The 17,669-nt window shown below is 41.4% G+C and overlaps 1 protein-coding gene across 2 annotated transcripts in view; it reads right to left on the bottom strand.

Moving 5' to 3' along the window:
• GRK3 (G protein-coupled receptor kinase 3) overlaps positions 1–17,669 on the bottom strand; it is a 123,006-nt gene that overhangs the window by 63,626 nt on the left and 41,711 nt on the right. The window contains exons 1-2 of one of the 2 annotated variants that reach the window (XM_082853198.1): positions 5,668–5,754; positions 4,667–4,740 (exon numbers count right to left, since the gene is read on the bottom strand). Coding sequence is in view for 1 of the 2 variants with exons in the window: in XM_082853197.1 (XP_082709323.1) it covers positions 4,667–4,740 (74 nt within the window). In the remaining variant the exon portion in view is untranslated. Of the gene's footprint in view, positions 1–4,666; positions 4,741–5,667; positions 5,755–17,669 lie in introns of those variants that run through there. The other variant, XM_082853197.1, reaches the window with a different exon arrangement.

A 17,669-nucleotide genomic window follows, 5' to 3' on the forward strand; every position in this document is an offset into this window, starting at 1 on the left:
GAGAATACAGAAACTGACCTTGGCCTTAAACGAAGCAAGGCTTTCCACAAGCCGAGAAAGGGAAACAGCATCCTAGGCTGGGGGAAGGACATAAGGAAAGTAATAAAAAGAAGAACTGGGCTCGGTGGGTTCAGGTAATATCGGTTACTGGAAGGTCTACGTGAGAAGGTAGTGAAAGACAAAGAGGGAAAGGTAAGTGATAACTAACGCAGAGATATGTGAGTGTTGGAAGAAGCAATTAGGACTTCAGACCACAGGAAAATGGGTAACCACTAAGCGCCTGGGGACACAGAAAAACGGAAATACGATGGACAACATACACATTGCAAGATATCTGACAACAGAGTTTTCTAGGGATCAGGATTATAAAACTAGAAATTAAAGAATCCACCAGGCTGGTGAAACCCAGGAGTCAGAATTACTGATAACTTCCATCTTGGAGGCTGTACTGACTTACACAACTGTATCTGAAACTCCAAGGTGGATGGTATTGTCAATTAAAGAACACAAAGCAAGTTGCTGAGGAGCCCTGAAGCGTTTTCCTCCAAGGGGATAACCTGATAAGGCCAGATCCATCACACCAGGCCAGGAGAGAGGAGAGAAGAGCTGAGGAACAAGCCAACGAAGAGAAACTCCGATGTCTAAAGTTCAAATGGAAACACATCAGCAGTAGTCACCACCATAGTGGCCAGAAGTGCTTAAGAAATAACTACGTAGGTTGCCCATCTGTTTCATCTACTAAAGGAGATTGCTTTCTCTTTGACAAAGCAGCTGAGTACATGCTGAAATTGGAGAGAAGCTTTTAAGAACACAGGAAAGAAAAAAAATTTTTGACACATCAAGCTGTGAGTCTCGTCCAGATAAAATGCCTGATTCAGACTGAAATAATAAAGTCACTTCATACTCAGTGGAAGACTTTGGGATTTAGATAACTTTTTTTTTTCACATGATGCTAAATGTGCATCATCATTTGATCATTCTTCCCGGAAATACATTAATATAATTTTTTAAATGTAGAAAAATGTCATTTTCATGTATATCAATAAACCAGGAAAAAAGGGAATACTCTTCCAATTTTCAAAGATACAGAGATTACTAATATCAGCCCTAATTATGCCATGCTTTCTTTGGACCATTTCAAATGTTTTAGGGTAAAGACAGATCATGCTAATAATGTTAGCATACGTCATTTCTTAAATATATTTCAATTAATATATTCTCTAATTTCAATTTTAATTTCCTCTTTGACCCTTAAATTATTTAGAAGTTATTTGTTTCCAGGCAGCTAAGGATTTCTTACTTAACACTGTTATTAAATTTGAGCTTAAGTCCACTGTGGTCAGAGAACATACTCTGAACAATTTCAATCTTGAAATTTGTAGAAAGTTTTCTTTAGGGTCCAGCATATGATCTATTTTGGTAAATGTTTCATATGTACTTTAAAGAATGCAAAACTCTGTTTCTGCTGGGTCAATTAGGTCAAGTTTATTCATCACTTTATTAAGATCTTCTATATCCTTACTAATTTTTTGCCTGTTTCTTCTACAAGTTCTTGAAGTATGTGGGTGTCCCACTAGGGTTGTAGAATTATTTTGTTTTGGATCTTCCTGCCAATTTTTGCTTTAAATATTTTAAACTTCTGTTATTTTTAAGATACAGATGCTGACTCCTCAATCATTATGAAATAATCTCTCTTTATCTCAAAGTAGCATTGCCATGTACTTTGTCTGATATTAGTATAGCTATACCAGCTTTGCTTCAGTTAGTGTGTATATTACATATCCTCTTCCATCCTTCTGTTTAAAGTATACCACTTCTTTAAAAATTGAATCACTATACTGTACACCTGTAACTTATATAATATTGTACAGCAACTATAGGTTAATCAAAAAATAAAATATCTTAAAATACATAAATAAAGCATCTCACTTATAAGCAGTATATAACATGGTTTTGGTTATTTCTCCAGTCTGACAAACTTAGTCTTTTACTGGGAGTATTTAGTCCATTTGTATTAAATGTAATCATCAATATTTATATAGATGAATTTATAGTTACCACCTTACTCTTTATTTTCAATTTGACCTCCTACTTTATGTCCACCTTTTATTCTTTTTTTTTTTTTTGGATTAATACAATGTTGTTTTATTCCACATCTCCTCTCTTTTAACATACGCATTTTATTCTTTTAAAAGTTACCTTAGAGATTACAATATGCATCCTTTACAAGTCAATGCAAATTATTATTTTTACTATCCCCAATAATCCTAGAATCTTAAGATATTTTAACTTTATTAACCCCTCTCCTGCCTTTTGTGCTACTCTCATACATTTTAGTTTTACACACACTTTAAACTCTAAAAACATATTATAGTTTTGTATGGTCAACATTCATATATTTCACATACATATTTACTCTTTATGATGTCTTTCATTCCTTCCTGCATTTCCATCTGGGGTAATTTCCCTTCTGCTTACAGTAGCTCCCTTTAGTATTTATGGTAATGCAGTTTCACTACTGACAAATTCTCTTGGTTTTTGTCTGAAAATATCTTTATTTCACCTTCATTTTTGAAGGAAGTTTTGGCTGAGGAAAGAATTCTAGGTTGGCAGCTTTTTTCTCTGATTACTTGAAAGATGGCCATTTCATTGTCTGTCTTTCTTTTTTCTTAATCATTTATTTTAATATGTCACAGTCGTTTTGTTCATATTACTGCCCCTTTAAAAATGAGGTGTCTTTTTCTAACCTCTGGTTGCTTTTAAAATTTTCTCTCTGTCACAGGTTTCCACAGTCTTATACTGATGTGCAAAGATACGTTTCCTCTGTACTCATCCTGCTTGGGGTGTTCTAAGTTTTTTGAATCTGTAAGCTGCTGACTTTCATCATTTTGTAATATTCTTAGTATTATATCTTCAAATACTGCTTCTGTACCATTCTCTCTCTTCCTTTCTGGGAGTCCAACTTCACATGTGTTAGACCTTTTAGGTATGCCTCACATGTCTCTAATGCCCTTATTTTTTATATTCTTTTTTCTCTGTATTTCAGTTTGAGATGACCTACTGACCTGCTTCCCTATTCGTTAATCCTGTCTCGCACTGTGACAATCTGCTATTGGTTCTAACCACTAGGTTCTAATTTCAAATAATTTATGTTCTAGAATACCTGTTTGGTTTTCCACAATACATTCAAATTATGCTGAAACTCTCTATTCCTCCATCTAATTATTTTGTCCATCTTTTTCTCTATTGTCTGGAACATATTTACAGTTATTTTTAGGTACTTGTCAACTAACTCCAATATCTGATTCATCTGTGGGTCTGCTTCTATTGCCTTGTTTATAAGTCATGTGATCTTGCTTCTTAGGTGGAAAATCATTTTCTACTGTATGGTGAAGATTGGAGAGTCTCTCTATATTGTTATTTTCTACCTGCAAAAGAGACAGAGAGCTCCCCTTATTCTCTGTTGCACAGGTAGGGAGGGAGTTCATCACCCAACAGGGGGTTGAGCTGGGCTAGTCTGCCCTGCCATTTGTGTAGGACTCAGTCTGCCTCTGGTTGGTCCCTGTTCTAAGGCCTGGGTCTCCATGGAGTTCAATGAGACCTCTGTCTCCTCAGCACTGGATTCAGTTCTGCCCTTAAGAAGTCTTCAGGATAGCTCTTTGGCCCCCCGGCCCACTCAAGCTTCAAAACTTGGCATGTGTCCTGAGCACGGGACTCATCATGTTTTGGGGGCTCCTCCAGCTTCGTTGTTTTTTTTTTTTTAATATGTTTGATGTTATAAGTTTTTAATTGTTTTGCGGGGGGCGGGAGGGTGAGGGTTTGTCTGCACCGCACGGCTATGGGATCCTAGTTCCCTGACCAGGGACTGAACCCAGGCCCTTGGCAGCGAGAGCACGCAGTTCTAACCACTGGACCGCCATGGAATTCCCAGCTCCATCTGTTTTTTACTCCAGATCCAGAAACCTCTTCTGGTTTTTCTGTCTCCCAGAAGCAGCCTCCTGCCAGGGGCCGAAGCTGGATGCTCACTGCCCACCACACCTGGACCAGCCGCCACCCCAGGTGATAAGTGGTTATGGCTCTTCAGTGGGGTTTTCATCTCTTGCCTGTTCTGTTTTCGGATTCCTGCCACAACAGGTGTACATTTCAATACCGTTTAATACCACAAGGCTGTGGGAGGTTTCAATGTGTCTTCCAGAAGCTCTTGGCCTGCCTCTTCAGATCCCCTCCCAATGTCCTGCTGGGAAAACCAGCTGTGGGTTTGAGGCCACCCTCTCCCACCAAGTCTCCAGTTTGTCACTCTAGTAATGTGTGACCATAAACCTTTGCTAGTTTCTCTTTCACCCAGTAGCAGCCCCCTGCCTCGGCTTCTGTGTCCAGAATCAGCGTGCTTCTGCAGAAGATAAAATGGCTGGTAATGCTCAGTGCACCTCTGAATGATTCTTCCTCCTCTGGAATCTGAGTCCAACTATTCCTCACTGATTCCAGAACACTACAGAGCTTTAAAAATATGATTTTTATAGTTGTTGTCAGCATCTCTAAAACTATATCTTGTAGTACTAATTACTTCTGACGAATCTCTAAGATATCTAGCAGTCTTAATATTTCCCAAAGTACAGTTTAAATATGCTTTTGAAATAAAAGCATTGATAAAACAGTCACTTCTTACCTCTTCATAAAACTTCACCTGAGGTACAGCTTCATTAATTTCATTCAAACAAAAATCTTTAAATAGCAAGAAACCTAAAGAAAAAGAATAAAAAATTTCAGGGTGGGCAATGAATGTAAATTTTATCCCACAGGGTGTTTTCAAATTCATTTGTTTCAACCTCTTCCTCCCCTGCCCTTAAAATAAAAAAGGGGGTTTCAAGAGGCTACTTAACACCTAAAAGGAAATAATCCAGGTAAAGTTAAGAGAATCACACACCTGGTGCCCTGCTTTGAGGCTCCTTCTCTCTTGGCAGCCCCCCTCCCACTTTAAAAACTGCACAATTAACAGTGCTAGTGTTTAGCACCACTTAGTGCTACTGGGCACCAGAACAAGTGGAGGGTTAACCAAAGAAATCAGAGATACAGGTAATACAGAAGTTGGTAAGAGTCACCATGGAGCTAATAAATGCTACGCCACAGAAACAGAACTACAACTCCCTTAAGAAAAACAAAAGAAGTACTTTCCTAACCTTTCTAGGCTTTTCTCTCACCACTTATTAGCTCAAGTCCCTCCAAGTCCCTACCAAATACCTCGTGCCAGAGCAGATCACCCATTCCCAGATCCACGCCTCATCTTCAAGCAATCAGTACCTTCTGCCCGGGATACCACCCCCATTGCACAGTGCCTGCTACACAGTGGGAGGCCAATAAATATGTGTTGAAAGAATGTTTGTTCGCACGGCCCTTCCAACATGCCTCTGCCAAAGTGCTCACCCAGGTTAATTATCTGATTACAAGTCTCCCACCCCAGGACCAAACCCAGTGGCCAGCTCAATGCCTTGCACCTAGTCAAGCCTCAGTGAATGAATGAAGCTGGAGAGGACAAGCTGACACCAGACTGAGGGCAGAGATACTGGGAGATTACGAAAAGTCAAAAGCAATGAGAAGGTCCAAACAATTAAAGGATTGTTAGGAGAGACAGAAGTCACAGGAAAAAAAAAAAAGTGAAGAAAGACTCACAAAAAGTCTAAAATGTTGGGCAAAGGTAGATCAGAACTCCCCAGGTAGGACAGGAAGGAAGCAGCTTTGAAAAGATTTTCATTCAAGTTAATGTAAGAGTTATATAACTTGAGCCTGTCTGTTGTTGCCCCATAAATTCCCCTCCATGCTTCCAGGAACATGACCTTTGAAAACGGTAAATGTTTGTTCAGTGGAACTGGAAGAAAGGTATTTGGACTACTTGGTTAGATTGGCAAGACCAGACTAACAGAGGCTGGGTGCACAGCTCCAGCAGCAGCACGGCCGTGCTCATACTGTCAAGGGACTGCAGCAGGGCCAACATACGGAGGGAGTAGGGAATTCAAGAAGCAGACGAGTAGGAAGAACTGAAGATGTGAATCTCTACCGATGTGCATGTTAATATTTTTATTTTAAATAAGAGAAAGGTTGACTTTTTCTTCTCATTCATTTCAAAGTAATTTCCAATTTCCCTTGTCATTTCTTCTTTGGCTCATGAGTCATTCAGGAATGTGTAGTTTAATTTCCAGATATTTGGGGGGTTTTTTTTTCACGTATTTTTGGGATATTGATTACTGTTTAATTCTGTTGTGGTCAGAGAACACATTCAGTAGGACTTCCAATGCTTTTAAATTTATTGAAACTTGGTTTTGGCCCCAAACTTGGTCCCTCTAGGTGAATGTTTCAAGGGTACTTGAAAAAAAAAAAAGAAAAACAGTATATAGGGTGGAGTGTTTCATTAAATAAAGTAAAAAAGCAATTAGGCCAAGTTGGTTGATAGGCCTGTCCGGGTGCTCTAAATCTTACTGAATGTCTATTTATTCTCTCCATTATCGGTGGAGGACTGTTGAAATCTCCACTTGTAAACTGGAAGGGAGAGGAAAGAAAGAAGGAGGAGGATGAAGAAAGGGAGTTGAATGAATAAACATCCAACTTAATATGTTGTTTACCTACTTCTTTAATGCAATTTCCATCATCAATGTGTAAGATAAGCCAAAGAATTATTTGGAACATCATATAGGGGGAAAAAACCAGTATTTTCCTCGTGCCTGTACATAAACTGAAGCATTACTTTCTATCACAGCAGCTGTTAAAATGGGGCAGCCAGAAGAAAGATATTTTGCCTTTTGGATACATCCTAGATCGTTGTGTTCCAGGCTGAATGCAATTTACCTTCATTAGACTTAAATTACATTAAAAAATAATGAAGCATTACTCAGATTAGAACAAAAGCTAAAGGGCAAAAATAAGGAAATAATTTGCCTAACTGGTTCACTTCATCAGTGCGATTTCTCCAGATTTCAAAGAATAAAAAGTAGTGAGCCAACACCTGCTTACTAGGTAACTGTGGAATGTGTTTACCCTTGTTTCTATATTTGAACCACTGCAAACCGCCTGAATACTGATTAACTTCCGAGTGTATGTAACATCCAGGAAAGGCAAACTATCCCAATTTGCCACTAAAATATTTTGCGAAAATTGGTAGAAAGAATTGTATTATCTTTTATAAGAGATCAATTAAGAACTTTTGAAAGCATTAAGTATACGTGGTTTCTATGGGAAATTGAAATATAACCACCTAAAAAATGAAAAAGGGGGAAAGAAGAATATGAAAAAAATCTTGTAAGAAATAATACCTGTCCTAGGTTTTACCAAGGAGATTCAAACACTGGGAAGGAGGATAGACTGCATAACTGCTAAAAGTTCCTACCAAAATTTACTCATTTGACAAAGCATTTACTGAGTGTCTACTAAGAGTCACCGTGCTATATGCCGGTGAAGAGAGTTTTTCCCATGAGAGACTTATGGGTTTGTGTAAGGGGCAGACAACAAAGTAGTAGACAAATGAAATAACTGTAATTTATGGGAAATTATATAAAGTAGTTAAATATGACGCTGAGATCAATGATAAAACAGAATGTCAGTAAGACCTCTCTGAGCTGCAGGATAAACAAAGTACAAAGCATTTCAGATTAGAAAAGGCCAGAGCGCCTAATCTCACACCTTCTGTTCAATATTGTGAGGTCTTAGCCAGTGCAATAAGAAAAGGAAATAGAACTTACTAAAATTGAAAAGGAAGAATTAAAACTAATTTTATCCCTAGGCAACGTGATTAACTATATAACAAATCCGATCTACAAAATAATTACTAGAATATATAAGTGAATTTAGGAAGATCCATAAATGACCATAAAATACAAGGTCATTAGCTAAAAGAATCAATGACATTAGATACACTCACATCACACAGTTTTAAGATGGAATTTTGAAACAAGTCCATTTGCAATAACATCAAAAAAGAACCAATACTCAAGAATAAATAAATAAGAGATATACAATGCCACTAAGTGGAAAACTATATAATACGACTGAAAGATGTTAAAGAAGATCTAAATAAATGGAAAGATATAGTCAGTTCATGGAGTGGAAGACTCAGTATTGCAGATGCTAATTCTCCCCAAATTGATCTATGGAGTCAATGCAATCCTAATGATAATCCCCATCGACTTTTTAAAGAAACTGACAAGCTGATTCTAAAATGTATATGGAAAGGCGAAAAACCCGGAATACCCAAAACATCTTGAGAAAGAAGCAAAAGGTTCAAGGACTTACACTGCTTAATTTCAGGACTCATTATACAGCCACGGTAATCAACACAGTGTGGTACTGGCATAAGACTAAATCATGAAACAGAATAGAGGATCCAGAAATACACTTATATGTGCTCAACTTATTTTCTACAAAGATAGCAAAGCAATTTATTAGGAAAAGGAAGTCTTTTCAACAAATGGTGCTAGAAAAAACTTCTATCCAAATGGGAAAAGAAAAAAAGAAAGAAACAAATCTGAAAAAGGCCTATATCCCGTTTATGTATACATTAAAAAAAAAACCTCTTACAAATCAATTTTTAAAACGAAACAACCCAATAAAAGAATGGGCAAAAAATGTGAACACTTCACAAAGGAAGAAATATGACTAGCCAATAAGCACATTAAAAGGGCTCAATACCGTTGGTCATCATGCAAATATAAATTAAATCACTTTGAGATACCACTTCATAACCACTAGAAGGGCAGAGTTCAGAAGACTGACAATATCAAATTTTGGCAACCAGAAGCTTCGTTCGCTGAGAAGCATATATAATGTCTTGGACTCCTCGTGCCTCTGAATCAACAGGCAAAGAGGGGAGTTACTGTGCTGGCTGGGATGATTGATGGGCTGTGACTCCACAATGGAGGGAAGGGGAAAGAAGGAAGAAGGGAGGAGAAGAACAAAGGAAAGAAGGGGAAGCTCTTCCTTAGCATCAAATACCAACCAAAAACTATAGAAGGAATGATGGAGTTAGAAAATCAACAGGTGCCAAAACCCGGGGGCAAAAGTTTGATACGGAACAAAATATTTACACAGTCTCAAAAGTAATCTCCCATAAATTACTCATTACTTACAAAGGGAGAGCAAAGACAGGCCACAGATTTGGAGAAAATATTTGCAATATACATATCTGATAGAGAACCTGTATCCAAAGTATACAAAGAATTCTCAAAACTCGATGATGAGAATATAAACAATCCAGTATTTTTAAAAATTGAGCAGAAGATTTGAATATTTTCACCAAAGATGATATATAAATGTAAAATAAGCACATGAAAAGATGTCCAACATTGTTAGTCATTAGGAAAATGCAAATTAAAAACACAGTGAGATATCACTATATACTTCTTAGAATAGCCAAAAAAAAAAGAGAGAGAGAGACAATGAATGCCATTGCTGACAAGCAGAGGATGTGGAGTAACTGGAACTCTCCTAGACTGCTAGTAGGAATGCAGGCTCATTGGAAAACATCTCTTTAAAGTTAAAATATCCATTTGCCATTCAACCCAAATAATCACACTCCTAGGTATTTACCCAATAGGAATGAAAATTTATATTCACACAAAAATCTGAACACAGATATTTGTAGTAGTTTCATATATAATATCAAAAAACTGGGTATAACCCAAATGTTCTTCAATTGATGGCTAGGTAAACTGTGATGTACCCATACAATGGAACACTACTCAACAAGACAAAGGCATGAACTACTGATACATCCACTATAAGTGAATCTCCAATGCACTGTGCTAAGTGAAAGAAACCAGGCCCAAAGGCTACATGCTGAATGAGTCCACTTATGTGTCATTCTGGAAAAGGAGGAACCACAGGAACAACTAGATCAGTGGTTGCCAGGGGTTGGGGTGGGGTGTGGGGGTCAACCATAAAGGGCACTAGAACATTTGTGGAGGTGACGAATCACTCTGTATCTTGACTTTGGTAGTCGTTATACAACTTTATGAATTTGTCAAAACTCACAGAATTGTACATTGTAGATGGTGAGTTTTATTTAAACTATACCTCAATAAACCTGACTCTTCCTGCCACCCCACCAAAAAAAAAAAAAAAAAAAAAACTGGTGCTAAAGAAGAAAGAAAAATAAGATTGGGTACATACAACTAAGCCAGGGACAAGGCTCAAAAGATGTTCCTGAATAGTGGCTTTAAGTCGATCACAAATTGGGATCTAAAATTTCCAGAAGCTAATGCCTGATCACTTAACATGGCTGTCAGTCTCTACAGGAGTTTGTATGGAAGATAAAATCATTCACACACAGAGGCATGGGACTAAAATAAGTAATTACAAAGGTTCTGGGTAATGCAGAGGCTGGAAACAGCTACTCTGACACATTCAGGATACACAATGGTCTTTACAAGTGAAAACAAAGGAAATCTGAAATGATAACTAGAAAAGCAAACTCAAAAATACAGAAAGCAAGCATACAGATGTAAACACGGAAAACTCCCACAGGGCACCATGCCCCTCCTAGGTGAATAATACTAACTTAAAATTCCCACTGAATAATTCTCCCTTTCATTTCTTCCAAGTCCCAAGAGGAATAAATAAATGTAAATCAAAACGAATAATTAGTTAATTATTTTTACTTACTTCACGCAAACCTTAAATATATTTTTTTATTTGACTCTGCTTATCAAACTAGAACTTTCACTTCCTGACTTAAAACCTTACAGAAGAAAATTAGTAACAAAATGCAGTTGAGGAATATTGTAAATAGGTCTTCTAAATATCCAAATTATCTACCCCACCTCCAATTTAAATTCAGCACATCTCATAATTAATGAGATCACTCATTTAGAGAATGGAGAGATTTGGGGCCCTGAATATTAAGTCTAGTAGACAAAAGCACAAATGGTAATGAACGTGGCCAAAGAAAAATTCACAGAATGTTCCAAGCAATTGGCCCTTACTTCAAAAGGGAACAAAGGAAATTGGGACTGGGAGGAAAATGTGAAAATTCAGTGGCAAGAAAAGTATATCTAAACCCTTGCAATAGTTGGATTACTTTCAGCCTTTACCAACATTATGAAATGACGGAAAAGAAAAAAATTTCTGGCTATGCACCATGCCAATACTCTTTCCAGACTGGGGTCAATTGTTTTCATTTATAACAGTTTAATGCATATCTAATAGTAAACAAACAAAACGACAAAATAAAGTGAGATTTAAAATAACTTAAAATAGAAGTATTATTCCAACAATCCACCTGATTTATATCTCCCAAAGACGTCTCAAAGAACAATGATTAAAGCTGGCAGTATGGGGCTTCCCTAGTGGCGCAGTGGTTGAGAGTCCGCCTGCTGATGCAGGGGATACGGGTTCGTGCCCTGGTCTGGGAGGATCCCACGTGCCGCGGAGCGGCTGGGCCCGTGAGCCATGGCCGCTGAGCCTGCGCATCCGGAGCCTGTGCTCCGCAACGGGAGAGGCCACAACAGTGAGAGGCCTGCGTACCGCAAAAAAAAAAAAAAAAGCTGGCAGTATGGAAATTAGTGTATGTGTGTACATCACGGATTAAACATGGCCAGGACAAAGTGGGGAGGGTGTGTAAAACACACTGGGTCTAACCATAATTTTAACAAGGAAGAAACAGAATAACAATCAACCAATTAATGCATGTGTGTTCACTTGGTGGTAATTCATGACGCTATGCACTTGAACTTGAGCCCTTTTCTATACATATATTCCATTAAAGGTTTATTTAAAACAAAAGAGAATCAACCAATAAGTTTTTTGTTTGTTTGGTTTTGGGTTTTTTTGGCTGCATTGGGTCTTCGTTGCTGCGCGCAGGCTTTCTCTAGTTGCGGCGAGCGGGGGCTACTCCTCGTTGCGGTGCACAGGCTTCTTGTTGCAGTGGCTTCTCCTGTTGCGGAGCACGGGCTGTAGGCACACGGGCTTCCGTAGTTATGGCTCACGGGCTCTAGAGTGCAGGCTCAGTACTTGTGCACGGGCTTAGTTGCTTCTTGGCATGTGGGGTCTTCCCGGACCAGGGATCGAACCCGTGTCCCCTGCATCGGCAGACGGATTCTTAACCAGTGCGCCATCAGGGAAGCCCAACCAATAAGCATTTATGTCATGGTGCTACAAGGGTAAATAAAGGGGTTCTCAGAGCAACTGCGATCTGATTGGAGGTACTGATAGACATACATAAAAGATAATACCTAACTGCGTTGCGTTAGTTAAGTGCCATACTCGCTTTGCAGGGAGAGATGCATTGCTTCCTAGATCACGGCACGGCCACCTCAACATTCGTCCAGTCTCCTTTCCCATTCATCCTGCGTGCTGCTGCCTAGATCTGACCATGCTGCTCCCTTGCTTTTGAACTCATCATTGCACAGAACACTGGATGAGACCCAGCCTCTAACATCTGCACTGCAATGCACGCCCCGCTCTGCCCCACACCTCCCCAGAGCTACAGCGCCCACCTGCCCAGCACGGCCGGACGCAAGCGCAGGTCACTCAACACGCCTCTGTGCCTTCACACACGCTCCTCACTCCACCTGAAACAGACTCCCCTTCTCAGCACCAGCTCCCTTCTTGCCAACCACCTCTCTACCCGCTTCCCCACCCCCACCCTTCTCATCCCCTCCAGACTTGACCTGGTTAACACCCACTTTACCTTCAGGACCTCAACTGAGCATCACGTAACGCAGTAAAATTCGAAGAGCTCCCCAGCCCAGCCAGGTGGAGGAGCTATCCCTCTTCTGTGCTCCCACGGCCCTGGGTCCTTAGTGCTTTCAAGGCCACTAACTCGCAACTATCTCTTTTTATCTTATGAATGGACAAAATGGCTCAAAGTTGTAAAAATAAATTAAAAAGGTATAAAATGAAAAGTTTCCTTCTGGTCCATGTCCTTCATCTTCCCAGTACCGCACCCACCACCATCACCCCCAAGGTAATGGCTATTACTGGTTCCTTGTATCTTTTCGGGGAAGTGATGTGTGTTACTTCTTGGCCAGGTGCTAAGAAATCCGTGTGATTCCTTCACCCAGCTCGATGCAGGAAACTCTGCAGTCCTAGGGACACCAGCGCCACAACATGGCAAGAGCTTGGCACATGGAGGGGGGCCTCCCGCTAACCCTGCACCGCTACGGATAAGAGAGACACTCTCATGTGTGGGTCTCTGTTATAGGCGCTGCGTTACCTCCTAACACAGCACAAAGGCAGGCGCAAAGAGGAACTCTTATTTCCTACCATACTGTTTCCGTCAGCCTATTTTTCATAACTTGAGACCGTGGAGATCCTTCTATACTAGTCACGAAGAGCTACCTGGCCGCTCCTTACCGCTGCATTATTCCAGCGGATGGAATGTCAGAAGTTACGTAACTTGTTCCCTAATGGTGAACATTTGGGCTGCAGGAAATATTTTGCTTTTACAAAATTGCTGCAATAAATAACCCTCTCCGTACATCATTTCTCATGTGTTCAAGCCTATTTGTAGTATACATTCCTCCGAGTGAAACTCCTGAGCCAAAGGTTATATAGACTTTCTGGTATTTTAATACACCCAGCCAAATGAGCCCCATCCGACCAGTACCTGTTCATACACCCACCGGCAATGCATCAGCTCCTGTTTTTAAACCCACGGCCATACCAAAAGTGTGTTATTAAACTTCCGGATCTCGTGACAATTTGAAAGATTGAGAAAAATAATAATAGTTCAGAGTAATCGGCGCTTTGCCAATCTTTAATCAAGTTGAAAATCTTTTCATATGTTTAAGGTTCCATTTTCACCCTGGGTTACAGGTCTTTGCTCACGAGCACGTCCAGGGCCTTCTGTATTGAGGTTTGCTACTCGGCACCGCTGCTCAAGGAATCCTTCGGGCCCTCCACCTCTTGGGTACTGGTCCTGTCGGCGTGATCAATGTGTCCATTTCTTGTTCCTTGTCTGTTCCTGGCGTTCAACGGCAATACTTCTAGTATCTCCCCATTAAACGTGACGCCGGCCTTGGGAATACACAGCGGCATGGTGTTAAGAAAGGCTGCACCTCTAACGATGTCATCGAGTTGTTTACTCAGGGGCTCTGGGAGGGCAATGGCCGCTCGTGTGGGGTTTTCTCTCTAATCCTCAGCACAATGGCCAGTTCTCAATCGGCTCAATAAACGTTTGATAAATTTACTAAGGGAAGATCAGTACGGCTCGCGCTATAGTCACAGATGGTTCCGGGAAGAAGTGAAGTACAGGCCAGGGGTGGAGAGATTAATGGGCTACAGAGTCGAGAGAAAGAACAAGTGGCCAGAGACAGGAAATTTCCATGGAGATAAGGAAGGAGTGAGGCTTTGAATCTGGACACAGCACGTTCCTCTGGGGAAAAGGTGGAAGCAATGCTTTATCCCACCACCGAGGCTTGCATGGGCGGGGGTAGATGGGCTTCATCAGGCAGGCGGAGGGATCCGTCTAGAAGAATCCCAGTGCTAGGTATTTCTCAGTTACACAATGCTTCGCGTGTGCTCAGAGCTTCGGAATGCCAAAGAGCCTGCTGGGGAATAGTTTTTAATATAAGTGGGCAATTGTTTCATGAAAAGTTAAACTCAGCTCTCAGATCCGGGGCGGAGGATTTTAGAGCGGGGCCGCTTTCTTCTCAACACGGCAAAGCTGAATCCTTCTTCCTTCCTCTTCCTTGGAATGCTCATCTGCCACCGCATCTGTCCCCAGATGACCCTTTCATCCTCATCCCATCCCTGGAGCCGACCCGTAACAGGTACAAAGTGTTGACCCCTATGTGTTAACAGTGCCTGCCTACCACCTGGCTCTCAATATTTCTACCAGAATGTGAAGATGTCAGCAAAAGCCTTCGAGGCTCAAAAAAGTAGAACCTTGATAGCGAAACACCAGGTGATGACAGCGCCACAGCCAACCCTCTGGGGCAAGAAGGCCCACGGGCCGCTGTTGCGGCGCCTCCAGTGACTGGTGGCTGGAGTGGGCTTGTCATATCTTGACGTGAAACCTCATGACTATGAAATGATTTCTTACTAGAGCAATGGGGTGGTTTCTGACTATTTAGTCCAAATTCATTTTAACTTGTAGCCATTTGTTAATTAGCAATTTGTTAATTAAATGACATAGGTATGTTTAAGTTTGTTAATTAAATGACATAGGTATGTTTAAAAGTTAGATGGTGCGTTTACGTGTTGTAATTCTGTACGCTCAGGGCCTTATACCTTCTGCCAGGAGTGGGGATGTGGCGGTGGGAAGTCCCTTCCACCCTTTGTGCGTGACGGGGACAAGCACCCCGCTGCTCTCCCGCGAACACAGCTGCCCAACTGGGCCCTCTATTTCTGTGGGTGCTCATGCTAACACTCGTGCCAGCAGTGCAAAGATGCCCACGAGGGCCACGACGGAGGTGATGGACAGGACGCTGGGTGCATCATTGGTGGGCCATGACTTCACCCCTGGAATGCTCTCCTCACGCTGAGAAAATAATCACAGAATATATAGCTATACTCCTACTGCTTACACAAGATGCTACAAATAAGAGTTTTACAGTAATGGCAGTTGAAAGGATTTCACGCTGAAGCAAAAAGACAAAAAAAAAAGAAGAGTCACTTCCTCTGGTGTATAAAATACTGAACTAGATGCTTTCTAGTCACAAAGAGGAAAACAGCATCAGAGGTTATCTTTGGTCTCAAGGAATTTGGATTCCAGTTAGAGAAACCGCACGGAAGAGGCACCTGGAAATCCTACATTTGCCACAGGAAGTGCCAAATAAACGGCACACAAGGAACATCAGAAAATGGACTGTTCACGGTTCAGCTAATCCCTGAATGACTGGATCTTTCGTTGTTGTTTTTTGGGGTTTTTTTGGCCGTGACGCACGGCATGTGGGATCTTAGTTCCCCGACCGGGTTATCAAACCCGCACCTCTCCCCGGCAGTGGAAGCACAGTGTCTTAACCACTAGACCACCAGGGAATTCCCAAATGGCTGGATCTTTGAGAAAAGCACAGGCCAGAAGGCGGTGTCCCACAGAGGGAGACAGAGTGTAAGACTCATCGGTGGCATATATGCTAGAAGAAAAAGACAAAGAAAAAAAAGACTGAGGCCAGTTTGGGTGACCTGAACGACAGTAACAAGAGGGACTTTGTCCTGCAGTGGGGCTTTAGGACAGGTATAGAGCATGAAGGTGACGTGATGACACGGTGTTTTCAATTACCCCGTTCACTTCATCTTTCTGTGCATTAACTAGTTCCTTTCCTTTCATAGTTTTGAATAATTTAAGGAAATATACTTTATAGAATGTATTCATTCCCCTAAGTCAGGGGTCCCAACCCCCAGGCCACGGACCAGTACCGGTCGAGTGAGCGAAGCTTCATCTGTGTTTACAGTCGCTCCCCATCACCTGCATTACAGCCTGAGCTCCGCCTCCAGTCACATCAGCGGTGGCATCAGATTCTCATAGGAGCGCAAACCCTACTGTGAACTGCGCATGCGAGGGATCCAGGTTGCGCGCTCCTTACGAGAATCTAATGCCTGATGACCTGAGGTGGAGGTGAGGCAGTGATGCTAGCGCTGGGGAGTGGCTGCAAATACAGATTATCATCAGCAGAGAGGTGTGACTGCATGGAGACCATGATAAATCAACTGCTTGCAGACTCATATCAAAACCCTATCAGTGAGCGACAAGCGAAACAAGCTCAGGGCTCCCACTGATTCTGCATTATAGTGAGTTGTATGATTATTTCATTATATATTGCAATGTAATAATAATAGAAATAGAGTGCACAATAAATGTAATACGCTTGAATCATCCCAAGACCATCTCCCTCTCACCCCGCCCCAGTCCATGGAAAAACTGTCCTCCATGGAACCGGTCCCTGGTACCAAAAAGGTTGGGGACCGCTGTCCTAAATTATAGAAACTAAGTATACTATCCCCTAAATGGCCTTTGAGTTCTCCCTGAGTCTTCTTTTTCCCACACTCCCCACATTCACTAGCTGACCTGTTAGGTTTTATCTTCAGAATAAATCCCAATCCACCCCCTTCTTGCATCTCCACTGTCCTCGTCTGATGTAAGCCAGCACCGCCAACTTCCTGGACGGCGGCAGCCTCCAAATTCATCTCCCTGCTTCCGCTCTCCCACTTTTGACTTGGATAATTCATTCGCCATAAAGAGGCTGGAATGATCTTAAAACAAATCGGACATGGTCAAAACCTACCAGAGCTTCCCATTACACGTAAAATAAAACCCTGATTCCTGCCCACCTCTCTCTCTGCCTACCTTGGCCTCTGGCTGATTCTGGAACCTGCTGTGTTCTTTCCTGCCCCTGCTGATTACCATGCTGTTCCCTATGCCAAGAATGCTGTTCCTTCTTGGCTGAGAACGCTCTTCCACCTGATCCTCACAGGGGCTCCTTCTTTCTCAAAACCAATCACTTCCTCAAAGAAACATTCGCTAAATAACTAATTTAAGCAATAACCCAGTCAGTCTCTTTCTTGTCACCTGCTTTCATTACCCACTTATCCCTGATAAGATGCTTAGACCCGACTCATATTCATGACACCCCAGAGTCAGATGGTCCCCACACCCCACCCATGGCCAGTATGCCGTAGACTCTGGCTCCTGTGGGAGCCAACAAGCTGGGTGGTTTTCACCAACTCTTTGTGCTAAGGTTCCCTGG

The sequence above is a fragment of the Leucopleurus acutus genome (genome assembly GCF_964270905.1).
Source record: "Leucopleurus acutus genome assembly, chromosome: 13".
NCBI classification, from domain to species: Eukaryota; Metazoa; Chordata; class Mammalia; order Artiodactyla; family Delphinidae; genus Leucopleurus; species Leucopleurus acutus.